This window comes from Sciurus carolinensis, chromosome 14, assembly GCF_902686445.1.
Source record: "Sciurus carolinensis chromosome 14, mSciCar1.2, whole genome shotgun sequence".
NCBI classification, from domain to species: domain Eukaryota; kingdom Metazoa; phylum Chordata; class Mammalia; order Rodentia; family Sciuridae; genus Sciurus; species Sciurus carolinensis.
The window spans coordinates 6,489,793-6,516,279 of NC_062226.1; the positions used below are offsets into that span (position 1 = coordinate 6,489,793).

The 26,487-nt window shown below is 55.4% G+C and overlaps 1 protein-coding gene across 1 annotated transcript; it reads right to left on the bottom strand.

The window, feature by feature from the left end:
* On the bottom strand, positions 1–26,135 carry Ptpa (protein phosphatase 2 phosphatase activator). The gene is made up of 10 exons (XM_047525568.1): positions 25,778–26,135; positions 21,425–21,522; positions 19,512–19,598; positions 15,202–15,327; positions 13,352–13,469; positions 10,967–11,066; positions 10,101–10,225; positions 8,663–8,763; positions 4,505–4,612; positions 1–1,441 (listed from the first exon to the last, which is right to left on the bottom strand). Exons 1-10 carry the CDS (start codon positions 25,806–25,808, stop codon positions 1,364–1,366), a joined length of 972 nt encoding a protein of 323 aa, XP_047381524.1. The 5' UTR covers positions 25,809–26,135; the 3' UTR covers positions 1–1,363.
* Between the last annotated feature and the right edge of the window lie 352 nt (positions 26,136–26,487).

The following is a 26,487-nucleotide window of genomic DNA, read 5'->3' on the forward strand; positions in this document are numbered from 1 at the left end:
ACAGGTGCAAAACAGAGGCTTTAATCCAAACAGCAATGAAGGCGCAGGCTGCAGGCCTGGGGGCACGGGGGCTAGGAAGGTGGTGGTGGCCCGGAGGAAGGCAGGCACCAGCCTCTCCTGGGAACTTTGTCTGTGACTCAAAATCCTGTCCCAGCCTCTGCCTGGACCACTGGCCGGTGCTGGCTCCAGCCTTCCCTCAGTTGTGCTTCCGGTGCCCACTCCCTGAAGGTTCCACAGCCAGAGCAGGGAGCGGGCCGTGGAGAAGGGCAGGCCTGGGCTGGGCAGGCGAGCCTGCAAGAGCCAGCCCAGGATCCGCCCCAGGAGAGACGTGGCCAGCTGCTGTCAGCACCCCACCCTTGGGGCCCACCAGGCAGCCCGTCCCATGCTCCAGCCAGGGCCTGGGCCTGGGGGCCGTTGCTCACCTCAGCCCATGAGAGGCTGAAGCTCTCTGGCCTCCCACCGCTGATCACGTAACCTGCTAGGGGAGCAGGGCGGAGGCCCAGGGCTCGGGGAGGCTTGTGCAGTGAGGAGGCGGCAGAGGCAGCCGGGCCCAGGACAGGCTGGCAGAGTGAATCCAGGCTCTCCACAGACCCAGGAGCCCACGGCCCTCCCTGAGTCTCCAACACCCCTCCCTGCTGGGGAGAGCTCTGGGAGCGCAGGCCCTCCTGGTGTCCAGAGCCTACCCAAAGGGTGGCTTCCACAGCTGGGCCACCCGGGGAAGGGAGCTGGGTGGCTACGGACAGGAAATCCAGCAAAGTCAGGGGCCAGAGCACAGAGAGCCAGGACAAGCCTCTGGACACAGGTGCGCTCTGGCCCCGAGGGCCACCTCAAGGAATCTGGGAGGTCACTGGCCGCAACAGTCAAGGCCTCCCCAACGCCCATCCTGCCCACCCCATGGCTGTCCACCAGCCTCAGCCTCCAGCCCAGGTGCTGCCCGACATGGCTTGGGAGTGACCCATCCCTGCACGGGGCAGCCACTCCAACCCGTAGAAAGGCATCACTGGGAACTGGACCCGACAGCAAAGGAAACAGCGAGAGGCCTCTCCAGCTCCTGCCTCAGAGTGGGACTGGGCAGGAAGGAGAGGAGAGGGGCCAGGGGCATGAGTGGGGGGCAGATCCTGTCCCTTTCTTCTTGCCCGTCCACTCAGGGGAGGTCAGGAAACTGGCCACACTTTGGTCACTTCTCCCAACTTGGGTCCTTCAGCTTTAGGATCTGAGCCCTTCTCAAGCCCCCACTTCCCACCCCCCCAGTCAACAGCCTCTCATCAAACAGAAGAACAGAGGGAGGGGCAGGAGGCGGCGTGCCAGGGTCAGGGAGGGCACGGGGACCCCAGCCTGGATGGCGCTGGTGGCGTGGCCCCTCCTAGCCAGACGTGACAGGATGGATGGGCAGCAGGCTCCCGAACTTGAAGTGCTGGATCACAGGGAACTTCTCCAGGCACTGTGAGGAAAGGGGAGAGCAAAGAGGCGAGGCGTGAGGCCACAGCACCCTGCCAAGACCTGCCTGCCACTCAGGTCCCACCTGGAGGCTGAGACAAGCTGCTTCCAGGAGGTGCCCCAACAGGACCCAGGAAATGGCCCTGTCAGAGCAGCCTGGGGCCTCCGAGGAAGGGTGACAGCTGATCTCCTGTTCCTCATGATCAAGGAGAGAGACAAGAGGAGGTGCAGCCCAACCCCAGAGTGGAAGCTGAGAGACGTCGCTTGGCCCAGAGAGAAGCTGGGCGGGAGACAAAAAGGACCCTCCCAATCATGGGACCGCCAGTCCAGCACAGGTCTGGGCCTTAGAGGTTTGAGGTCATCAACATAAGCTTATGAAGAAGCTGGGGCCTATGGGAAGCTAGGGCCCATCTCCTCCAGTTTTCAGTTCTCTGGACTGAAAAAGGCATGTTGGCGGTTCAGAGTGAGACAAGAGGCACCAGCTGAAGCCCAGGGCAGTTCCCTGCAGCCTGTGTGGGCACAGGGGAAAGAGCACTGGAGGCCAATAGGGGGACGGCTTGACACCCTAAGCCCAGCCTGGGCCAGGCCCCTCCCAGAGGGCAACCAACAAGATCTGCCCCAGAAGCTGGCCTGGTGCACAGGAAGCCCAGGTCCAGGCCCACGGCCCGCACTGCCTGTGCCCGCAGCCAGTCACCAGCCAACTCTAGTCTCCAGGCAGCAGCCCCAGAGGGGAGACAGGGTCTGCCCGGCTGGTCAGCGTCTCCTCCCACGCCCTTAACCATGGAGACACCAGTGTGCTGGGTACCTCGTGGCTGGGCTGGAACAGACTTATGGCCTCAGAGTGGGGGAAAGCCTCGCTCTGGCTGTGGTCTTGACCTCAAGCTAATGTAGAGGGACAATGGGTCCTGGGGCTGGACCAACTTCCCTCACCTCTAGTCACCTGGTCCACAAGTCAGAGGAAAGGAGAGGGAAGGGACCAGGCTCAGGCCCTGGTGTGGCTCCTGGAGGAGCAGCAGATCCAGACCAGAAACGAGGCAGCTGCCATTATGCTCTGGTCATCTGGAAGTGGTGGGAGTTTGGGAAGCACTGCCCCACCTGCAGGGCTTGGAATTTCAGAAAGGGTCAAAGGTCAACCTGCCTCCAGCTCTCACAGGGTCAGAGGTTGTCCCCACTCTGCTGCCAGACCTCCAGAGCCAGAGGAGAGGCCAGGGCAGGGTGGAGGCCAAGACAGTGGGAGGAGTCCAAGGCTCCCAGGCCGGGGGAGCCTCCCGCAAGCCCTTCTGCAGGCACACCTGGGCAGGACGCCCTGCCCGTCCCCTCACGGGACTTCCAACACCAGGCCCTTGAAGGTGCCAGGGATTCAAGCAGGGGGAGGGTCTCTCCCCGGACGCAGTGAGGCCCTCAGGAGACAGGCCCCTGAGAGCATCTGAAGGGCCAGGCTGGCCAAGCTCATCCCAAACCCGAGCCACCCGGCGTCAGGCCAGCTCAGGCTCTGCGGCAGCCCATGTGGGCCCCTGCCCTCCAGCAGCCAACTCTGGCTAGTGGCCCTGGTCCTGCTAACCCCCTTCTGGACTTCAAAACTGATGGGTCTCCAAGGTCCCCTGTGTATGAAAACTGGGCTGAAAAAGGAAGTCCTTCCTCGGGGACCACAGGTAAGGGCTGCTTGCTACCAACTCAGCAGTGAGAGGCGGACACTGCAAGACCTGCGGCAAGGGCGGGGGCAAGCCCAGCGCAGTGGAAGCATCTTCTTGTGATCTACGGCTGCTCCGACTCGTCCTGAATTGGTGGCCGTTTTTAGTGGGGTCCTCCTTGTGTTCAACAACCACTGAAATTCAGCCTGCCGGTCCGCAGCTGTCTCTGGCCTGCCTTGGGGTCCTGGGTCAAGATCCCAAACAGGAAAGGTAGCCACAGCACTGTCCTGACGCTGGGGCAGCCATGTACCCTACCCCTCACTGTCGGGCAGCAAGATAGTCCCGAGAAGTCAAGAGCGCCCAGCACCGTGGTGAAGCTCCCTGCAGCGATGTCAGAAAGGACAGGACTGGGGACAGAGGGTACTGACCCGGTGCTCCAGGCCAAGGGAGAGCTGGGCAGGTGGCTGCCGGAAGGAGCTTCTCAGATTAGAGAGGTATGTGGGCTGGAACCCAAACACAGGATGTGAAGTCCAGAGGAAGGGGATCCAGGGGGAGGGGCGGAAGGAGAGCAGGCCAGGCCCGGTCAGTTCAAGCAGCTTGCCATTAACCCCTTCAGGGCCAAGTGCAAAAAGACAGGCCAGCTGGAAGCATCTGTACTACCAAGTGACACTGCCCTCTCACGCCTCCCTGGCTCCTGCCTCCACCCATGGAGAAAGCTCTGGGTACACAAAGCAGACCTGGAGCACCCCTCACAGGAAAGAAGGGTCGGCCGGGACTCAAGACACGGGCAGCCACAGACAACACTGGAGACCTTAACAGCTGCCAGGGTCAGCCCCAGGACAACCACCAAAGGCACTCTGGGGACTCATGGCTCCGGGTGAGGGACCACAGGTCCAGGTCTTCCTTGGCCAAGATCAAGCAGCTTCAGTCTTACTGTGCAGAGATATGGGAGGGGCTCATGGAAGGCGGGTGGGCAGGAGGCAGCAGGCGAAGGGCAGCACCTCCCAGCAGGGGGAGCTCTAGCACCCAAGGCCCCGCCCAGCCATAGGCCCAGGAGCAGGAAGAGCACCTGCCTTGGCTCCCCAGGCTCTCTGCAGACCCCGCCCGCTCGGCAGCCACACACTACACTGTAGAGCAGGTCTTCAGAAGGGGCCTCTGGAGGAACACCCCTCCCAAGGATGCCTTGTTTTCAGTCACCACAGGGACAGAAACTCGGGTTGCCTGAGCTTCAAGGACCTCTGGGCTCACTGGGGCAGACCAGGCTCAGTTTGGTGTCTTTCTGACTGCCCACACAGCAGATGAGAGGTTCTGAGGTTCCAGGCGTCACAGGTCCTGGCCTAAGCGTCAGAGCAGAACAACAGGGTGGGTGCAGCAGCCTTGGCCCCCACCTGCTGGGTCCCCAGCCCCAGGAACAACATGGCAGCAGCCCAACTCACCTCGGCCTTGTACATGCGGATGAGGCCCTGGTTTACCTTGGACCAGGAGGGGACGGCACTGATGTTCCACAGCTGGTTGGAGTGCTCTGCAAACGGGCCAGTCTTCATCTGGAAAGGAAGATCACCAGCTGGAAAGCAAGCCACCTGGAAGGTTGGCCCTGTCCCTGCGGCATGTTTCAATCACACACACACCAGGGCCAGGCCACAGCACATTTTGAGGGGTGCGCGCGCACACACACAAGCACAAGTGCCAGAGACAGGGGTCCCCCTTGGCCTCTGAGGCCCACTGGAAAAATACAACTGCACTTGTCTGTATCCCCAGTTGGCTCCTCCCGCAGACAAAAATAAGGCCTGGATTCCTGTCACCTGCCAAAACCTGCAGCCACAGAAAATGTGATCTCCACCCAAGTCCCCAGTGTGGCTCCTACCAGCTTCCTCAAGCCATAGAGCACCTCTCCAGCAGAGGACTCGTTCCCACTGAGATAGCAGCAGCAGCTTGGATCCCACCCTCTCCCCGCACATACTTGGTCTGCACCTGCCGGGCAGAGCTAGGGGGCAGAGGAGGGGCTGCAGGAGGGCTGTGGTGGGACTGGCCAAATCAGGCATCTGTGCTGCCCTTTGCTTGGCAGGCGGGGGAGGGAAGGAATGAGAGGCGGACAGGAGGCAGGGCCACCAGTCACAGATTCAGGAGGAGGATGTGTTCAGAAAGGTACCCCGGCTGCCAGGAGGGAAGAAGAGATGACCACACAACAGCAAGACTTGCAGGGGACAGTCCATCCCTTAGCCCAGAAGTCTGACCCTCCAGGAAGAAAGACCATTCTGCAGCAAAACCAGTGAAGTTGCCAGGACATCAGAAACCACAGCCTGGGAGAGGGAAGCGTGGGGGCGTCTGCCCTCCACAGCTGATGCGCACACATCCTCCCTGCTCCCCCCGTGGCCTGCAGGCAGCACTTATGCTGGGGAGTAGGGCTCAGCACCTGGGGCCCCAGACTGCAGAGACTGAAAAGCAAATAGGCTTGAGTCTGGCAAGGAAGCAGTCTTGGACTCTGAGTGGGTGGAAAGTTCCAGATGAAGCTGTACATGGAGGCTTGAGTGGGGGCTGTTCAGTGTTCCAGGAGAAAGGACAAGCCCTAAGCTCCCTCTGGGCAGTGGGGCAGCATAACCACAAAGCCCTGAGCTGTGGCTGCGCCTGGGGGCGCAGCCTGGGGACCCACCCAGCAGGCCCCTCATTTCTCCAGATTCTGAGATTCCATCTATGCCTCAGGCCCAGTTGTGAGGATTCCAAGGAGGCACCCAGGCACCAGAGACCAGCCGGCCTGGCCCCAGGAGGCTTTTCCTGGGCCCTTCCCTGCACCTCATATCATCAGTGCACCCCAGCTGACGGGGAGCGGGGGTGCCTCTCTGTACGGCTTTATTAACAGCCCCACTCGCCAAGACGTCACCCAGATGCCCCTTTCCCAGGTTCTCTGCAGGTGCTCACCCAGCCTGCCCCGGGCTGCATACTCCCAGGCCCTGTGAGCAAACTGCCCAGGAGGCACCCTGTTCTCCAGGTTGCTCAGGAAGGGCTCCGAGGCAAAGGCAGGCAGATGGACGCTGGGACTCTGCTTTGCAGACCAGCCTCGCTGACCAGGGGCGTGGGCTGCATCCCCCACAGCTGCTCTGGCCTCGTGGCAGAGCCAGTGAGGCTGAGGCTGTATGGAAAGGCAGATGTTGCTTCTCTGGAGGCTGTGTCCTGGCCCCAGGCTTCCAGAGCCCCCAGGTCTGCCTAAGTCCTTCAGAAGGAGACTGCAACTCGGGGATAGGAAAACAGATGAGGGGAAAAAAGAAACTGGGGGCGAGGAGATGAAAAAAATTAGCTCATTCTAGCCACAAAGGGAGAAGAGCGCGCAAGAACGAGCAGGCAGGCTGCAGTCCCGCAGTGACCCCAGGGGAATCGTGTGAGTCAGAGCAGCCATATTGAGCAGGAAATTACTCACAGACGCTGCGTTCCTGCCTCTCCACTCCCCAGAGAATCGGCCTTTTGTAAATGGTTCCTCTGTCAGTAACTGAGGGGGATGGGCAGGGGGTGGGGGAGGCTCTGCACAGCGCCTTCCTGTCAGCTCCTTCCCTTCCAGCTGAAATCTGATCCCTCCCTTCCCAAAACTCCAAATTTAGAAGCCAGATTGAAACTGAAATTCTTTTCCTGCCTGCCCTGGGCTCTTAAAGGCGCCAGGGCTGCATTTCCCAAAGCAGTGGAAAATCTCCAAGGCAGAGTAGGTCCTTTACTCAGGATGCGGGGCTGCTAGGGAGGTCCCAGCAAGAGACCCAGGAAGAGCTGCCCAACTTCTGGTGTTCTGCTTAATCTCCTAACTGCATCAACCCTTAGGGATGTCCAGGTCTCCAAAAGCTACAAAGCCCCCTTTCTAACTAAAGAGCACACAGCTTCCGTGTAAGCCCCCAGGTTCCTGAGCCCCAGGGCCTGGGTGGACCAAATCAGGCCACTCACTCGCCAACCAAGGGGGCCCATTGCTCTGGAGTGCAAGGGGGCTCTGGAGATGAAATAAACACAAGGTGGGGCTGCCAGCAGTCATCCAGGCCCTGAATGAAGGTCTCAGCAGCCTCTGGGGCACGTCTCCCAGAGTTCACTGCCTTACAACATGTATTTCAGTGAATCTTGACCCACCGAAAACCAGCCCTTGCAGAGAAGGTGCAGAACAGCCCCAAACTGCCCCAGTTCCTACATTTCCCTCAATTAAATGTTAGCCAATCCTTCCAGAGTTCAGTGTGCCTTTGGCGCCACCTACTGGCTACAGTTCAGGAAAGCTTTGGGGCTTTTATACCACCACAACAAAACAAAAAACACAAAGTTTTAGCATGGAATCAATTCTTAATCCCTGAAGCCTGCACGACATTCCTCCTTCTCAGAATCACTGACGGGGATCTGGGGCGTGGAATCTGCACCCCAGCTTCCCACTGGCTCTCCACCTCATCCTGGAGACTCCCAGGGCTCTGCAGACCTCTGCACTGAACTCCTAAGAAAGCAGCACGTGACTGGCTTTCAAGGCAGAGATCCAGACTGCCCCCAAGTCCTCCTGACCTTGGGCCGGCTACACTGCTGAAGGCAGCAGATCTCAGAAAACAAAGTGGTAGCCGTCCAGCCGTCAGTCCCAGCTCCATTTGCTGACTTGGGAAAAATGTGTCATTCCCCTCTGGCCTCCGGAGTTTGGCAGAAGCCTGAGCCGAATGCTGACCAGGAGGAGCTGGGAGCTCTGGGCTCCTAACCAGGCTTATGCCTGCCGCAGGGGGCTGGGAACAGGCAGTCAAGGAGGCAGCCCCCTGGGGCGGGAGTCCCCGGGTGCCAGGGGGCAGGCATACATGCAGCTTTAGGAAAGAGACAAGGGCCATCTCTAGAGAGCAGAGTCAGGGCACCCTTTGCAATTTTAGGGCTGGCAGGATAGGAGTTGCAGGCACAGGGTAGAGATGGTAAGGTCTTCATGACTCCTGGAAACATGGCCGAGAGACCTGGGCCCCCAGGTTTCCTGTGCAGTCAGGTGTTCAAATACAGGTTCCTGGCGCTTGTCCCCTAAGATTCTGATTCAAAAAGATGGGGTGAGGCCTGGGGATATGCATTTTAACCAAGTCCCTGTAGGTCTTGACGAATGGTGACATGGGGATTCCCTATGAGATAAGAGCTTGCAGTCAGAGCCCCTGCCAGGTGGGCTAGGAGAGTGACTACCACCATAGGCTGCTCATTTTCACTTCCACTGCTTCGCTCAGGAACACGTCCTCAGGCATAATGAGGTGTCCCTTCAGCTGGAAAGGTGTCCACTCCAGCTCCCTCCAGCTCCTCCAGTCATACACGTCCACAGCAATGGTCTGCAGGCTTTGGAGGCCCTGCCTGGAGATGCTGGCCCTCCCCCCATAATACCCACCACCCTTTCAGATCCACTGCCCAGGTCCCCAAGTCCAGCTAATAACTGTCTTATTTCTTAGCTCAAGAGTCCTGCAAGGCCCAGAAGGTTAGCCCCTTCAGAAAAGGCCAAATGGACTTTTTTCAATGCCCACCTCTGGTGCCATCCCTGCCACCTTTGGTAGCCTCTCTGGCTGCTCTGAACCACCCCAAAGCTACCAGACTAGGTTCACCTGGGTTAGGGGCTACTTCTTGGTCATTCCCCTCACCTCAGTGATAAACAGGATACACTCCAGAAACATGTAGTCCTTGTGGTTCTCGTTCACGGCCTTCTCATCCACAAAGTGCCTGGGCTCCAGGTACGGATGGTCTGGGAAGAGCAGAGAGCCCTGGGGTTCAGAACCAGGCCTTCGAGCCACCTGGGCACCCCGGCCCAGCACACTCTTGCCTGCAGTGTCCTCAACACTTGACCTCACAGGAGCAATAAATAGCCTTCTCTGTGTGTCCAGTCACGCATCACATGGTGATGCTCAGTCAGTGAGGGACCACATACATGAGAGAAATCCTGCAAGATTATAATGGAAGGGCTGGGGACGCACCATGTGGTAGTATGCATGGTGCCTTGGGTTTGAACCCCAGCACTAAAAAAGTGTGTGTGTGTGTGTGTGTGTGTGTGTGTGTATGTAATGAAGCTGAAACATTCCCATCAGCTAGTGATGTAGCCATCATAATGTCACAGTGTCAGAACAGAACCTATCATTCTCAAGTTCATGGTGATGCTGGTGCAACAAGCCTGCTGCACTGCCTACACAGAAAATATGACACAAACAATCAGGTGCTACACGTAACTCTTGATCATGATGATACACGACTGTGTTACTGGCTAATGTATTTACTATACTGTACTCTTTATCATTATTTTATAGTATACTCTTATGTATACAAAAAAGTACCATAAAACTGTTGTGGTCCGCCACAGTGGCCTGGAGTGCCTCATTTTTATGGTCACCTCCTGCGTCAGGAGGCAGCTCAAGTACAGCTGGGCTATGCCAGCTGGCGCATGGAAGCACAGGACGCTGGCACTGAAACCACCTAACAGCACGTTTGTCAAACCATGTCCAACGTTAAGCAGCCTGTGTTCTAAGGTACCAAGAGGCGCTCTGTCTCTCTCCAGCAGTGACCTTGGAGGAATGAGGTCAGCCCTCCAAGGCTGTTTCCTTGGGCAGTGAGGATGAGACAGTGGCCCCTGGGATGCTGAGGCCACATGATGATAATGACCACACAGCACTCAGCACGGTGCCTGGCCTTAGGCTGGCAAAGACCCCTCACGGGGTCACTGAGAACACTGTGGGGACAGGGAGAAACCCTAGCTAGCACTGGGAGCAGCGCCTCACACAGAGCAAGTCCTCAACCAACAGGCACCGAGCACGGCTTTGTGGGCAGTTCATTCTACATTAAAATAGAGATGAGCTGGGCGCGGTGGCCACACCTACAATCCCAGCGGCTCGCTCCAGCCCACGTCACTTTCCATTATCATGGTGGCTCACAGCAAAAGGTCGACAGCAAACAGTCTCCATCAATAGCCAGTCTAGTGCCCATTTCACAGGCTGTCACAGTGGGCCCTGGGCAGGAAGGAGGGAAGGGAGGAGGGGTGGAGGGCACGGAGAGCACCCAGGGTCTGGGCAGGGACGGGCACCGGCTCAGTACCTATCAGCTGCGAGCTGCCCCAGATGAAGGGCAGAAACTGGAAGTCGTCCAGGCCCCACACGCCCTGGCTGCCAGCCGGTTCCATCCTGTATGTTTTCTGGAGCTTCCGCATGACTTCAAGGTACCTACACAGGAGGGAGAGGTGAAGAGTGAGAGGACAGTCCCCATCCCTCTGCCACCAGAAGAAAGAGGACAGAGAAGCACATGAGGGCGCAGCTGGGCAAGGGAGGGAGGTGGCAGCTGGCACTCTCAGGCACCTCAAGACAGCCTAGCTCTACCCCCCACACTCACTCTTTTTCAACTGGGACACTGGGTTTTGGTGCCATGGACTATAGCAAGTAAGACTTCAGGCAGAAACCTCCACCGCTCCAACCTCTGGGTGCCTTTGGAAAGTTGGCGGGAGTCTAAGGAGACCATCTCCTTGGTCCTTCCAGCTCAGCCTCCAATTCTGTCAGAATGGGGCTTCAAGCAGGCTGCGCCTGGGCCCAGCGGGCCTGTGCAGTGTCATGGAGGAGTGTACCCAGGAGGGGACGCTCCACACACCACGCTGCCCAGCGGGCTGCCTGGCCTCGGGAGGCTGAGTGACCTCAGTGGAGACCCGTCCCCTCCTCTGTACTTCACAGGGCTGTCACGGCACTCAGGACGGTGCCTCCAGGGCCCGCGCGCACGTCACGCGTCACACTGCCCCCGTGGCTTTCACCTAAGGGTGAATCTGAACCTGGCCGAACAAGGAATTCTGGACACACACCCACAGCCTGGGCTCAGGATGGGCTGAGGACTGTGAGCCACTCAGGACCCTCCAGCACCCCACCCCAGGACCAAAGAGATACCCCCTTGGCTCCCAACCTGTCCCTGCTCCCCCTCACCGATTGAACACCTTGAAGACAATAGCCATCTGGTCATCCACCCGGAGCACCCCAATCTTGCAAAGACAGCAGAGGAAAGCAGCAAAGGCCGCCTCATGCCCTGGGGGAGAAGAAACAGCCAAAGTGGACAATCTTCCAGAAAAAGGACTGGGCTGCTCCTGGTCTCCTGAGGTCAGCAAGGAGATAACAGATCTTCTTCCCTATTCAGAAAGACCTAGGCCTTTCCAGAACCATCCACAATAGTTCCCAAGAGGCCCAGGCTACTCTTTTTTTGGTACCAGGGATTGAACTCAGGGGCACTCAACCACTGAGCCACACTCCCAGCCCTTTTAATTTTTTTTATTTTGAAACAAGGTCTTGCTAAGTCACTCAGAGCCTCGCTAAACAGCTGAGGCTGGCCTCAAACTTGCAATCTTCCTGCTCAGTCTCCCAGGTGGCTGGGATGACAGGCGTTGCCACTGTACCCGACCATGCTACTGGCTTCTGAGAAAGGCATGTACATTTTATTTTACGGGTTTAACTCATCCAGCAATCCTACCCAATTTATTGAGCACTTACTATGTGGGCAGACATTGTCCATGTCAACTACTGACGAGATAGTGACAAATAAGTCCCTACTCTCAGAGAGTGTATGACCTCACAGGGATAACAGACATTAAATATACAGTCCCTACTTTGATTCTAGCTCTAAAGGAAAAAGACAGGGTGATAACTGTAGGTCATCACAGGAAGACCCTGTAAGGGTTCAAGGTTTCCCCTAAGGAAATAACAATTCGTCTGAAAGGTGAATGAGAAGAAGCAAGATAAAAGGGGTGACAGAAGTAGAAAATGCATTCTAGTCAGACAAAAACAGCAAGTGCAAAGGCCCCGAGGCAAGAAAAAAACTTGATCTGTTCGAAGAACCCTAAGAAGGTCAACATGTCTACAGCAGAGAGAAGGGAGAAAGCTATAGGTCAGATGGGCCTCAACAACTATGGTAAAGAGCTCAGACTTGACAATGGGGAGCCACTGCAGGCTTCAAAGCTGGGAGCATGTGGGCAGATTACAAGGCAAAAGGCTGCTCCCCTCCTCCCCGAGTCATGTCTAGTAGGAATGGTCAGCACTACAGAAACTACTGACTGGGCTTTGGATTGAGTCTTCTGGTTCATGGGGCTATTAAAAAAACATAGGGGGCTGGGGAGATAGCTCAGTAGGTAGAGTGCTTGCCTTGTAAGCACAAGGCCCTGGGTTCAAACCCTAGCACCCAAAAAAAAAAAACATACACAGTCAGGCGCGGTGGTGCACACCTGTAATCCCAGTGGCTCGGGAGGCTGAAGTAGGAGGACCATGAGTTCAAAGCCAGCCTTAGCAAAAGCGAGATGCTAAGCAACTCAGTGAGACCCTGTCTCTAAATAAAATACAAAATAGGGCTGGGGATGTGGCTCAGTGGCCGAGTGCCCCTGAGTTCAATCTCCAGTACCAAAAGACAGACAAACAAAAAACATACACAAAGGTGGTAAGGAGAGAACACCCGAGGGACATCCTGCCCTGCTTCTGCAGAGGGAAGACCCTCCAGGCCCTGGGAGCATGTGAGCTCAGCTACTTTCACCTTGAAGTTTCCAAATATGACAGGCAGGATCTAGGATCTTGTTCAGGGGCCCATGGGGGATCTTTCCCCACTGCTTTGCCAACCTGTTCCCCAGGAACAGGGGGAGCAGAGGACACAACTTTCCCAGGCCTTCTGTCCAAAGGGAACCCTCTCCAGGGCCTGCCTGTGACTTGGGCTCTGTCCTATGGACCATGTTCTCCAGGGGAGAGAACAGGTGCACCACAACTGTCTGCTTCAGGGCAGAAACAGCGGGACCCTCTCTAAGCAGGTCTCCTGGCTATGGAGCCACCAGCGACCTAGAGAACACTCCCCGTTAGGACCCACACATGCCCTCTCCTTAAAGTCCAGGTTGGCTCAGCTGAAACAGAAGACAACCAGAGCTCAGCAGCACAGAGAATGTGGGTGGGTAGGAGGCAATGGGCGTCAGGGAGGGCAGGCCAGGATGCTGTGTGGGGGCACTAGGGTTCTTTTGTCTAGCAAAGCTTCTGTAAGCAGTTGCCTTGAGATATAGTAAGTGCTCAATAAATTATTATTTGAATGATAATGCAGCGATTACAGAGACCATCTTTACAAAAACCCGAAATCAGCTGAGCAGCCACCATGCATTTGGCATTGGCTCCCCCTGGTGGCCCACACCAGAGCTGCAGCATCAGGGCACCCAAGGGTGCCCAGAGGGCCCCAGCAGGCTGCAGGGGCTGGGGGAACTGCTGCCAGTTCTGAGGGCCCCCGAAACCATCCCCAGTTAAGAGGAAGGCAGCGAGGCCAAAGCAGGGCAGAGCCCCACGAGCAGCAGGTACCTGTGCCGTAGTCGATGCGCGTGGAGTTCCCCACAGACTCCTTCAGGTAGACAGCCACTTCAGGCACAGCTGCAGCCAGCTGTGGGGGGACCACTGTGGCCACCAAGTTTTCTGCTTCCTGATAGCACAAGAGACACAAGCAGATTAAGCAGCGTCCAGTAGACAGGCACCCAGGGGCAGCATCTGGCCAGGGCCCAGGCTGCCACACAAGCCAACCCTGTGTCCTGCTCCGACTGCCTGGTAAGGAGAATCACTTCCTTTTTTTAATTTTTTGTACCAGAGACTGAACCAGGGGTGCTTAGCCACTGAGCCACATCCCCAGCCCTTTTTATATTTTATTAGAGACAGGGTCTCACTGAGGTGCTTAGCCTTGCTAAGTTGCTGAGGCTGGCTTTGAACTTACGATCCTCCTACCTCAGCCTCCAGAGCTGCTGGGATTATAGGCGTGAGTCACCTGCCCTGCAGGACTTTTACACAGCAGAAAGAATACCCAGGGGTGGGCTATCACATACTGACCCTTCCTTCAGGGCACAGGGGTCTGAGGCCAGGACAGGGAATCAAGTATCCCTCTAGTAATTCACTGGGAGCCCAAAGAGACACTGGGAGACTAGGGCCATTGTCTCCATAGTCAACATCCCTTCACATTCCAGGGTAGCAAGAGCCTGTGCCATAAATATGCCAAAGATGTACACAAGAATGTTCCAAGCAGCATTATTTATATAACCAGAACACTGAGACACAACTGAAATGACCATCACCAGGGAGAGAACAAACTGTGGTGTATTCCCATGATGAAACAGCACCACACACCAAGACAGAGCACAGAGCACAAGAGGCAAAAATGATCACTGTATGGGGCAGAAATCAGGAAAGTCTAGGGGGATACCAACTGGGAGGAGGCACAGGGGACCCTGATGGAGAGCTCATACTCTGCAGTCTGACAGGGTAAGTGTGATGGTAAAAACACAGGTCATGATCCATCTAGCTGGCCAGGTATGGTGGTACACATCTGTAATCCCAGCAACTAGGGAGGTTGAAGGAGGAGGACTGCAAGTCAAGACCTAGCCTCAGCAACTCAGCAAGGTCATGTCTCAAAATAAAAAATTAAAAAAGGGCTGGGGATGTGGCTCAGGGACAAAGTGCCCCAGGAGCGATCCCCAGTACCAAGCAGACATCTTAGATAAGCAGCTCAGGTCTACTCCTCCCCTCCCTGCCCTCAAAAGAAGCCTTGCTGAAGAGACTGCCGTGCACCTCCTAGGGTGCTCCCTCAGGCAAATGCGATCAACACGGACGTGTATTTTATGTCCTCTTTCTTACCACCTGCATCACTACACCTGGCTCTTCTTTCATCTGACATGAGTCACAGAGTCCCTTCCAGTGAACTCCCGACATGGTTTCCTTATTTTTTATAGTTGCAAAGCACTCCATGGTGTGGGTGGCCTGGTGCATTTGACTCCTCTGGATGGGTACTTGGGACATTTCCTGTCTGCTGCCAATACCAACAGTGGCTTAATAAGTAGCCTCCTGGCTGGGTTTTTAGCTCAGTGGTAGAGCAGTAACTTAGCAATTCAGAGGCCCTGGGTTCCATTCCTAGCATCACAGAAAAATAATCACACAAAAAAGCAAGCTTGTTCATGGGATCGTGTAACCACAGTAGCAGATCCCAGAAGATGGCTGGGACACAGGGTAAACATATGTGCAATTTGGAAAAATGGAATTGCCATTTTAACAAATTCCCTATGACTTTTATGCGCCCGAAAGCTTGAAACACCTGCTCTACACGCATAGGCCCTTCTCCACCCAGTGCCGGAACCAGCCTCCCACCCCCGTCCGTGCTGTGGCAGCCTCACCTCGTCAAGCTTGGCGTACCAGGTCCTGTAGGCCTTGTTCCCGAATCGAGAGGGCTGGTCCACCGGAGGGGTCTCATCGATCCACCGGTCTAGTGTGTTGAGAAGAGCCACCAGCTTCTCAATGGCCTGCGGAGTGAGAGACGGGCCAAGTCAGTGCCTGTATCCTAGGCAGAGCCACTGGGGGAATCAACTGCTGCTGGACAGTGAGGCCCAGCACAGCACCTTCTGGTCATCTTCTTGGCTCTCCCCCTTCCTTCCCAACTGTTCTGAAGATGAAGGTGGCTCAGAGGAGCTACAAAGAGGGACCAGCGCTAGGCCAGTGGGGAGGAATGGGCACCCTTTCTACAGCCAGCCTGCTAAGGAGGGGCTGCTGGACAAGCAGGCAGTCCAGGCCTGAGCGCTGCTGAAACAGACTTTATGGTGAGCCTCCACAAGGCACCTTTCCTCCCGCAGTCAGAAGTGTGAAGGGAGGGCCTTGCCATCCAGAAAGACCCACATCTCGCCGCGCCCCTGCTCCACCTTTTCACACTTTGCCTTTCTCCACTGTTTAGCATGAACTTGGAAGGCAGATGGGCCTTATTCAAATCTCAGCCCAAACTCTACTGAGCTGCTGCGAGACCTTGGGCAAGTGACCCTAATTCTGACTTCCACTTCTTCACCTCAAACCCGGGGACGAGGGCTCCTAAGGAGCAGAGCGCCCACTCAGGGTGGTGGGTGACTGATGCGCAGATGACTCTGAAACACAGAGCGAGCTCATTCCACATCAGCACGAACTGAATTCTCTGCAGCCTCTCCTAAGCACACACATTCCCCTGTTCCAGCGCATGGTCATTCCTTGCTGCTAAACGTCTGGCTGTTCCCTGTGGCTTCCCCAGCAGACCCCACCGTGGTGAACCATCATCAACTCAACCTCTGTGGAAATGCTCGGCCACTATGTGCAGCACGCACCTCACCTCTTTCCCATGAAAGACAGGGACAAGGGTGGAAACGGTGCCACTAGCTGTAGGGCAGCTAGAGACTAGCTTGGAGGAACTGGCCAGAACTAAGGGCTGGAGGGAAAGAACACGCAGAGGCAATCCCAAGCCAGGCAGCGGGAAGCAGACCCTGCCTCAGTCTACAGGAACAAATGGCATCAGGAGAAACCTCCAGGAAACCCTGGCACTGGGCAGGAAACAGCAGGGCGATGCCCACAGAAAAAGCTGTGTGTGAGAGGGAAGGCAGAGTCAGGCTGCCACGGTGTGCAGGGACTTCTCTGGGGTGGAGATCGAGGGCCGTCTACGTGTGGGGAGGACTCCGGCTGGTCGGCAGCCCAGGGAAGCACCGACCATATCGTCTGCGGTGTGCCTGGCGGGGCAGCCCCAGGCCCTCACCTCCCTCTCACCTCTGCTTGCACGTGAGGGAAAAGAAGAGAGCTCTCCTTGAACTCTGGCTAAAGGCAGAGCACTGGGGTGGCATAAAGCTGCCCTGCTGAACTGTGACACCAAGGGCTGCCAGAGTCCAGCTTTGTGAGGAACCAGGTCACCAGGAGCTGCTCATGAGCACAGCCCAAACCGGATCCCATGCAGCAACCAGCGCTTATGGAGGAGGACATGAGGAGGACAGGGCAGACCTGGCTCCAGGAAGCACCAGGCTCCCTGGAGACACACCCAGGCTTTGAGCTTCAGCTAGGCACGAAGAAGAGCAAGGGGGTGGGGGCTCCAGGAAGCAGGAGCCAGGCCCCAGCTGCTAGTTCAGCGGAGCCAATGAATAATTAAAAGGTTCCCAGCTCCTCCTCCTGGAGAGGGCTTTTTGAATGCAGGGGCTGCCTCCACTGCTCAGTCTGTGAGGGAACAGTTGAGGAGGTCGGGGACTATGGGCTAGATTCCCTCTGAGACACAAAGAATAACGAGCTGCCCTCCTTCTGACCAGGCATTCCTTTATGGATTTCAAACCAGGAAAATCTCCCCTAAAACTCTATCAGCCATCATCTCATTTTGCACCCTTGGCATGTTAGAAAAACAAACAACAAAAATAAACCTATCTACTATCACCTTTATTTTGCAAAAATTAAAAAAAACTCTCAAAAAGTAGGACCGCTATCTAAAATAAAACCTAGCTTTTAAATCTAAAGTAAAATCTAAATCTAATACAAAAGACAGCTTCTAAGTCACAGGTTGGGACCAACCCCCTGCCCCAGGCCTGTATGGAAGCCGTATCCAGGTCATTCTGCCCTCCCCAGAGCAGCAGCTACATCTGTGCAGCAGGAGGCAGAGGTGAGAGAACAAGGAGGCTGGCAGCTGTGCAGACGGGTGGGGGAGGAAAGACCCCCTGCCATGCGCAGTGCCTCTGCTACCCTAATGGCTGTAGGCAGAAGCTGGGAGACGCTGGAAACCAAATCAGTCATCTCTGAGGGTCAAAAAGAGCCCCAAATGAAGCGACTGCACAAACACTGGAACATTAGCAACACCGAACACTACCACTAGCAAGAACGACAAGGGCCTGTGGTTTGTGGTAGGCTCCATGGGCAGGAAAAACCCAGCTTGAGAGCTCAGAGGCCCTCCCGTGGGGCCATGCACAATCTGTAGATAGATGAGGACACCAAGAGTCAGAAGGGACAGAAAGAAAGTGCGCATTAGCAATCCCTGTCAGTCTGACTCCAGGACCCCAGCACATAATCCTGCCAAAAGAACAGCACTTGCATTAAGCCTGGCATGGTGGCTGTCTCCCAAAGAGCCTCAGGGGCAGCTGAGGAACCAGAAAGGGATTTGGCAGCTAAGTCCTCGCTGGGGTAATTACAACATTCCCCTTTAATCAGCCCTCTCCATATTCCTGGCCCACTGAGCACAGCTGAGCAGTCTCACCACAGGCTCAAGGAGGAACCCTTTCTCCCTGAGTCACCCTGAGCCCATAGTCACAGCCCAGGAAAAACCAACCTAAGAAGGCACGAGTAGACTGGCTCCCAGTTTCCCTCAGGAAGACAGAACAGGCTTTTGGCTCACTCAGCAGCCAGAGAGGGCCCAAGAAGAGGTGGCTCCACCAGGAACGTGGTGTGAGGGTCGAGTGGGCAATGTCAGCCTTGGCAAGGTGAAGAAACTGGGCCAGGGCAAGCCAGCCCTTACCCAACAGGCCCGAGGCTGCAGATGGGTGGGCCGGAGCATTGACAGAGGCCACTCAAGCTCTGGTGGCAGAGATAAGAGGCTCACAGTGGCTCTGGGCCAACTAGAACGTGAACCCAAGAGGCCACTGGCAGCCTGGGACCTAGCCTGGGAGATGGCATTGCAACAGCAAACAGCCTGCGAGACCACGCCCTTCGATGGGCTCTGCCTGCCCAGCTCTTGCCCGCCCCCCCCAAACAAACAAGTCTATCTGTGGAACCACCAGGAAGCACCCACTGAGCAGTGCGAGCCAAAGACCAACAGCGCAACTGCGTGTGACCTCTGCCCCAGCATTTCCCCTTCTGAGAATGAAACCTCAAGAAACAAAACCCACGGGTCTGGGGTCTGCATGTCGGCTGATTAGAGCAGCAGTGTCCAGGGACACAGCCCTAGCTCTCAAGTCAGGGCTGTTTAAAAAAACAAGGGGCTGGCTGGATGAGGCAGTCACTCAGGCAGGAGAGGAGGCTCACCACCTCCACGGAACTAGGGAAGAGGTCAGTTTTTGTTTTTTGTTTTTTTTTTTAATATTTTTAGTTTTAGATGGACATATTTTATTTATTTATTTTTATGTGGTGCTGAGGATCGAACCCAATGCCTCACACGTGCTAGGCAAGCGCTCTACCACTGAGCCACAACCCCAGCCCAGAGGTCAGCTTTTTGTTAGTGTTACATACATTTTTGTCAGTGATCTCTCCAGAGAACACATTTACTTCTTTGATCATTTATTTTAATTTCAAAAGTTATATTAAAATAGCAGGTAATCCCTGGGTTCAATCCCCAAGATCAAAAACCAACATCAGCAAAAATGCAGACTATAAAACTGTCATACACTATTACAGGTGAGGTGGGGCACAACTGGGATCCCAATGGCTCAGAGGCTGAGGCAGGAGGACGACAAGTTCAAAGTCAAAACCTCAGCACCTTAGAGAGGCCCTAAGCAACTTAGTAAGACCTTGCCTCAAAATAGAAAACAAAAGGGTTGGGGATGTGGCTCAGTGGTAAAGTGTCCCTGGGTCCAATCCCTGGTACCAAAAAAAAAAAAAAAACTGTGTATTTGCCTTGATTCTCGTTATAAATTTTCATCGACTCAGACTTAAAATGTCATTAGAGCTATGGACAGAAGAATAAACTGTGTGTCCACAAGCGGTTCAGCGGCCTGCAGCAGGCTCCACCTACCTCAGAGACTCTGTACTCAAAGGTCAGCTTCTTCCCCTTCACGCCTTCGTTGAGGGTGAGGATGAATCCAATGTAGTCAGCGTATGCCTACCAAACAGAGAGAGAGGGCGTCAGACCCCAAGCTCTACCCTACCCGTGCTGCCCCGGCTGCCAAACCAATGGCAGGGCTCAACAGATAATGCCATGTACTCAGCAATGCTGGCAATCCCCGAGCACAGTGACTCCTGGCTCCAGCAGAGCTCACAGAATGCTTGTTATGGCTGCCAGTGGCTTCCCTATACAACATTCCCATGAGGAGGACACTACTGCTGTCCCCATTTCACAGATGAGGAAACCAAGGCTTCAAGGGGAGGAGTGCTTTGCCCAAGATGTTCCAGGATCAAGACCTCACCAGACACAGAGCTGGGAGCCAGCCAATCAGCCCAACTCCGCAGCAGAGTAGCCGGACACCTGATCACTGTGCTACACCCCTAGGAGTTCAGGGAAGACCACTAAAGGTCCTTCCCCGTCACCTTCTAAAAGTTCCCCGGCTGCAGACAGGGCAGGGTTCCCAGCACATCCAACCCCAGCTTCTTGCTGGACCCTCCTCAGAGCCGGTTGGAGGTGGTCCCCAGCACAGGTCTAAGGAAGCACAGAGGGGCAGCTCCTGAGGAGTCAGCTGCTGGGAGCAAGTGACTTCCATTCGGTCTGGCTGCTCTTCCCTCTGTACTCTCACCTTCTTCCTTCCTCTCCCCAAGCCTTGGGAAAGGTCCTGAGAACCAAGAGTTCCCAGGAGGATTGCCCTGGCAACTCTCCTGGTCAGGGTCTTGACTGGAGCGTGTTCACTCACTGCCCCACATAGGGATCCTGACGCACTAGCAGGTGCAGGTAAAGGAGTGGGTCTCAATGGCTCCCAAAGGACAGGTGACAATGCCTGGAGACATTTTTGGTAGTGATAACTGGGAGAAGGGGTGCTGCTGGCATTCAATGGATAGAGCCAGGGTAGAGCCTACCATGCCCAGGACAGCCACCTGCAAGAATTCCCTGCCCCCAAATGTCCATAGTGGAGGTTGAGAAACTCTGAGGCAGGGCAACTGAGATGATGGAAGGACTTGAACTTGACCTTCTGGCAGCCGGAAAGGCCAAGGTGTTTATTCTGGGGAAGACTCAGAACACTCAGAGACAGACATATGAAGGAGGAGCAAGACGAGGCACGGGACTGCAGGTTTGGGCTCAGTGCAGCAGAGTAGACCCACACCTCACAGAGAAGCCGCCAGCATGCGAAGGCCCATGGCCTACCTAGCTGCACAAGCGACACTCTCCACCCCAGCTGCCCAGATCAGGCACAGGTGCCTGCCTGATGGGAGCTGTGCCCAAGGCCTTCCCTGAGAATTCAAAATGGGCTTTATTTCTCTCAGTCCCCAGCTTTCCACAGCTGGACCAGAAGCCTGTACAAGCTGCTCTCTTTGCCACCATTTGGGCTGAGCAGCACAGAGACACTGAGCCCTGTCTGTGGTCTGGTGCTCTGCATCACAGTCCCTAGCTATTTTTAGTCTCAGTCGTGTCCCTGGCCAAAGTGAACCTGAGACAGTCTTTTCTTTCTCTGATGCACTGACTCCCAGTGGCCAGAAATCATCATCAGGACACTCACGTTCAGCCAGTACAATATTCAGGGGCCACGCTCGCTGACAACTCTCCCAGGCTACCAGGACCTGGCCCTGAGACTTCCTGATAAAGCATCTCTGAGGGTTGCCCCTGAGGGCAAGGGACAGTCAGTGACCTTGTCATTCTTCTTCCTAGCTTCTGACAACTCAGGCTCCAAGAGTAAGAAAGGCCAGGATACCCATGGTCCCTGTCATGCCTAGAAAATCCTGTCGATGAAGAAGCCCAACCTCTCCCCCAGTTCCAACTCTACAGTACAGACCCACAGGTACCTGGGAACGCTTCCATTTGCCCATATCTGGAACTGTGTGGATCTCCTTTTTTGGAATGATAAAGTTCTGAGTGGCTGGAGGGGTCTCCTCTGAAGAATCTTGATAAAGATAATGAGAAGGCAAACAGGTAATTACACACAGTACATACACACACACGTGCACCCACTGTCTCTGTTTCACTCGCTCTCTCTCTCTCTCTCTCTCTCCTCTTTTCTTCTCTTCTAAGCCAAGAGTCCAACATCCGAGCCCTAGCAGAGCCAGACATTCACTTCCAGGACAAAGTAATGGCTTGTTAAGCCAAACCCACTGGTCTCCTGCCTTCCTCACTCTGCAAGGATAAAAGGCAGGGTGATCCCAGCAACTTGGGAGGCAGAGGTAGGAGAATCACAAGTTCAAGGCCAGCCTGGGCAACTCAGCAAGACTCTGTCTTTAAAAAAAAAAAAAAAGACTGGGGATATAACACCCCTAAGTTCAATCCTAGTAAGCATGACCTGGCCTACACTGCCTAACTGGGCAAGAGTCAGAAAAAAAAAAAAAAACAAGTTGACACTCAGGCAATTTAATGAAGGGAAAAAATATATATATAAATTGCAACCAATATTAGGAAAAAACCAACAACCTTCCAAATAAGTAGAGACTGGTAAACGACCAGTGAGCTCTTTTCCCAGATAGGGCTGGCAGATTAAAACAGCTGGCCCTGAATGGGGAAGGGGAGACAGCACCTTCCTGCGTCAGACAGCAGGAGGAGGGGCAGCCAGCAGGACCCGCTCAGGGCACTCTGCCACCTCAAGGGCAAACTCCAGCAGCACCCACTGGGCCAGCAGCTCCTTACAGCAGTCCTCCCTGTAGATGCACTTGCACAAATAGACTGAGGTACACACAAAGGTGCTTACTGTACTGAAGAAACCAGAAACAACCCAAATATCAATCAATAGGTGATGGGTCAATATGACATGACCATGAAATGGAAGTCTTCAAAGTTTTCAAAAGGAATGAAATCTATATGATGGACCTAGGAAAGACAGCCTAAATGTTAAAAAGTGAAGAAAGAAAACTGAAGTATGTAATATTTAGCATGATCCCATTTTGTAAAAACACCCACACATCCTAATAGAAATAACACATACACAAAACAGTATATGAATCGAAAACACCTAAAGGATTAAACACCAAAGTTACCCATGGTCGTCTCTAGGGGATGCAATATAAAGGACTGCCAAATCAGAAAGAAAAAACAAGCCACAATTTTAAACAGAAATTCTGTATTTTCAGAAGCTGGGGGAAGGAAGGCAGGGGAGCACGATGTACTGACCCACAGGCACGCCTCACACCAAGCCGCGGATACCCCTGCTGTAGAATGCTGGGCAGCACGAGCCCCCAATCCTCATTCATAATTCCAAAATCCAAAGAGCTCTGGAATCCCAAAGGTTTTGTTTGTTTGTTTTGAATTCAATACAAGCTCATATGGAACAAAACCTAAACAGATATGAGGGCAATTACAGGCTTTGTGTGGCCCACTTGGTGGGGGGATTTATACATTTTGTGGAAAAAATTGTTTGCTTTTGGGATGCAGTTTTCTGAAACATGAGAAACTGAATTCCGAAGCACGCCTTGCAGCAGGGTTTGGGAGAGGGAGTGCGGGCCCAGACCTACAACTGGAGTTGCAGGGAGCTCCGAGTATTTCCTTTAAAGAAGCGAACACTTGAGAAAAGGACTACCACTCAACACAGCAAAAACTAGTTGCCATTAGCTGCATGAAGGGACAGGAAACTAGGAAGGTTCTAGAACATGCAACGTTTGGGGGAACAGTCGCTGCCTGGAATGGCCCTTAGGAAAGGAAAAGTACCAGGAGATTTGGAGACCTGAGGGGAAGGACAGAGAACCCAAGAGCAAGAAGACAAGCCTCCAATCCTCTGCCTAACCCTTAAGTCAAACCAGGACCCCAGGAAGAGACCAGCTCTTCTTCCTCCTGCCTGTCCTACAAGCCTTGTTCCCAGAGCCCAAAACTGAGGCCCCTACTATTAGCAAATTGCTACCTTAAGTATGATGCCAAATAAAAAGTTTTGTAGGCTAGACTGGTAACCCAAGTTTCTATGTGGAAACTAACCAACTAACCAACCTGCAAGTGATCTTTGGGAATGGAGTCTTTTTTTTTTTTTTTTTTTTTTTTTTTTTTTTTTTTGGTGCTGGGGATCGAACCCAGGGCCTTCCGACTGAGCTATCTCCCCAGCCCCGGGAATGGAGCCTTTTGTAAGACAACTGTTCCCTGCAAGAAACAGCCCTCCAGACATTGTTTCACAGGGAGGGGCCTGGCCCTATCTCCAAGGGCAAAGGCTACCTTTGGCAAAAGCACTGCAAAGCACCACTGGTGCAACCAGGGGACCCTAAATTCAAAACCCAAGACTTCAAAGACTCATGATGAATGAGGGCTAGCCCGTCCTCTACAGGTTCTGAAAGAAGATCCAGGGAAAAGTGAATCCCCTATGACCTCAGAGTACAAGGTGGCAAGAAACATCCAGGGTTTTAGAGATGTTCCTAAAAAGAGCATAGTGGGTTATTATCCACCATCTGGGGACAGGTCCACATGTTCAACTGTCCAAGTCTGAAGAGCTTATCAGCAACAGCATTCACTGCCCCCACCCACCGTGTCCCATGCTTTGCTCTTTTGATTGAACACACATAACTCCCTGAAGAAAGTGCAGTAACCTCATTTTAAAAGACGACTGAGTCTCACAGAGGCTGTGACTTGCCAGGCCAGAGCCAGGACTGTGTGACTCCAAATCCCAAGTTTCCAACACTGCACTAGGCAGAAATTCCTTCCACTTGATTCAGAAAGTCCTGTTTCAAGCTTCAAAAAGGGCCCCCTCCAAGGACCTGGACCTCTCTAGGAGCCACAGGTAGCCTCCTGAGCCACCTCTCTGAGTCCACAGGTTCTTCCCCCATCTTTAGAAACACATTCGTCTCACTGATGATTCTGGTTGCTTCATGTCTACTATCTCCTGCTATCATCCCCTGACAACCCGGAGGGATATCTCGTATCTCCAGCTGTCTCTGCCAGATGACCTAAAAGGATCTCTCAGTTCCTGATGTCATCGCCAGAACTTACAAGGGCATGTGCACACAGAGATTTTGTACAAGTTAACGTCTGTTTTTGTATTTCCTAACAAACCAGCGCTCTGCTCATCTATTTTTTGTGGGGGTGGGGGTGGGCATGGAGGGGATGCCTCCTCTGTCTGTAGACCTTCTCAGGAACCAAAAAAATGTGTGGCAGGACACACAGAATATCAAATGCTTTCAGAACATTAGCTGTGTTTGGACTATCTATTTGCTTCTCTGTTAAACTTTTAAGTTATCTAGGGCCTGTCCTTCTCAGTTCAAGGTAGGGTCAGCAGCCTTTTCCAGGTGAGGGATCTAAGGGGCTTCCCTAGATCCTAGGGATCTCTATAAGAAGAGGTTTCTCTAGGCTTCCCTAGAGCATTTCCTAACCTCCACCCCAGTTATTTGAGATTAAATAAAAAGAAGCCATGATGTAAATAAAAGTTACAGTAGGTGACGCCAGAGACACTCTCATCTCCTTGCACAATCAGCCTTTTTAAATTAGTGGTTTAGACACCAAGGGCAGTTTCTCTCAATAAATTCCCAGCCACTGAAACCCCAGTGCCCTGCCTCCAAGGAGAGAGGATGATGAGGGACGGGCAGGGCGGGGAGGAGGCTGAAATGGGGCAGGCAGGTCCAGGCCCAGGTCCAGGCCCATGTAAATACGGTCTCATAAAGAAAGCAGCCGCCTGAATCCCTTTCACCCCCATCCCTGGCAACTTTTCCACCAGGTCAAGAGCTCACTTAAGCACCGCACTGCCCAAATGCGGGAAAGGCCGCCTCTCCCTGGACCCCGCGCTGCGTCCCAGGCTCCAGGGTCCCGGCTGTGCCGCGCCCCTGCAGCCTCCCATTCCTGTCCCCCCTCCAAGGCCCCCGACTGCCATCCTCCCTATACCCCCGACTCCTGTCCCCCTGGGCCCCCCAATTCCTGTCCTCCATGAGCCTCCCGATTCCTGTCCCCTGAGTCCCCCCGACTCCTGTCCCCCTGAGCCCCCTTGTCCCCCTGAGGCCCCCGATTCCTGTCCCCCTGAGCTCCCCGACTGTCCCCCTGAGCCCCCCGACTCCTGTCCTCCATGAGCCCCCCGACTCCTGTCCTCCATGAGTCCCCCCGACTCTTGTCCCCCTGAGGCCCCCCGACTCCTGTCCCCCTGAGCCCCCCGACTCCTGTCCCCCTGGACCCCCGACTCCGGTCTCCGCCGGGGGTGCCGGGCTTCCGCCTCCCGGCCCCGCACCACACCCCGGCGCACCCCGGCCTACCTGGCGGCGGCTGCCGCTCGCCCTCGGCCATCTTCTCCCGCCAGCGGCCGGCCGGCGCCCGCGGTGCCCTCTCGCCTGGCACGCCGCGCCCGCCCTCGGCTGCGCGGGCTCCGAGGTCCGGAAGAGAAGCGAGCGCCGGGCGGCTACAGCCGAAAGCCGAGGACCGCAGTCACCCCCGCGCCGACGGCCGCCATGCCGGTGCGGGGCGCGCGGGGAGCATGCCCACCAACGGCCGGATCGCGGCGCCCGCGCCGGCGGGGGCGTCGGCCATGTCCGTGCGGGGCGCCGCGGAGCATGCGCGCCAACTGCCGCCAACGGCCAACCGCCGCGGCGAGCGCGGCCGGGCGGCCATGCTTCTGAGGGGCGGCGGGCGGCAGCCATGTCTCTGCGGGGCGGGCCCGCCGGCCATCTTTGTGCGTGGCGCCGAGCCGCGCCCGCGGACCGCGGCGGACAGGCCGGGGTCGGCATGGCTGCGCCTCCCCGCCGCCCCCGAGCGACGCCCCGGCACGCCGGGCGGTCGTGGGGCTGCGCGCCGCCACCCCCGCCCCCGCCGGCCGGCCCCGCGCTCGCAGCGGCGCCGCCCGCCTCCCGCCCGCCGGCGCCCGGGCCCGACCGCTAGCTGCGCCCGCCCCGCCCCGCCGCTCGCGGCCGGCCAGCCCGGGGCCGCGGCCGCCCGAGGCCCCGCCCGAGAGCCCTCCTCCCGGGCGGCC

Bases quoted from the DNA above. Each gene is read 5' to 3' on its own strand.
- Ptpa (XM_047525568.1), bottom strand. From the start codon at position 25,808: ATGGCCGAGGGCGAGCGGCAGCCGCCGCCAG. The intron at 21,523-25,777 runs GTAGGCCGGGGT...ATCTTTATCAAG, and splicing joins CGAGCGGCAGCCGCCGCCAG to ATTCTTCAGAGGAGACCCCT. The intron at 15,328-19,511 runs GTAGGTGGAGCC...CTCACTCCGCAG, and splicing joins TTGAGTACAGAGTCTCTGAG to GCCATTGAGAAGCTGGTGGC.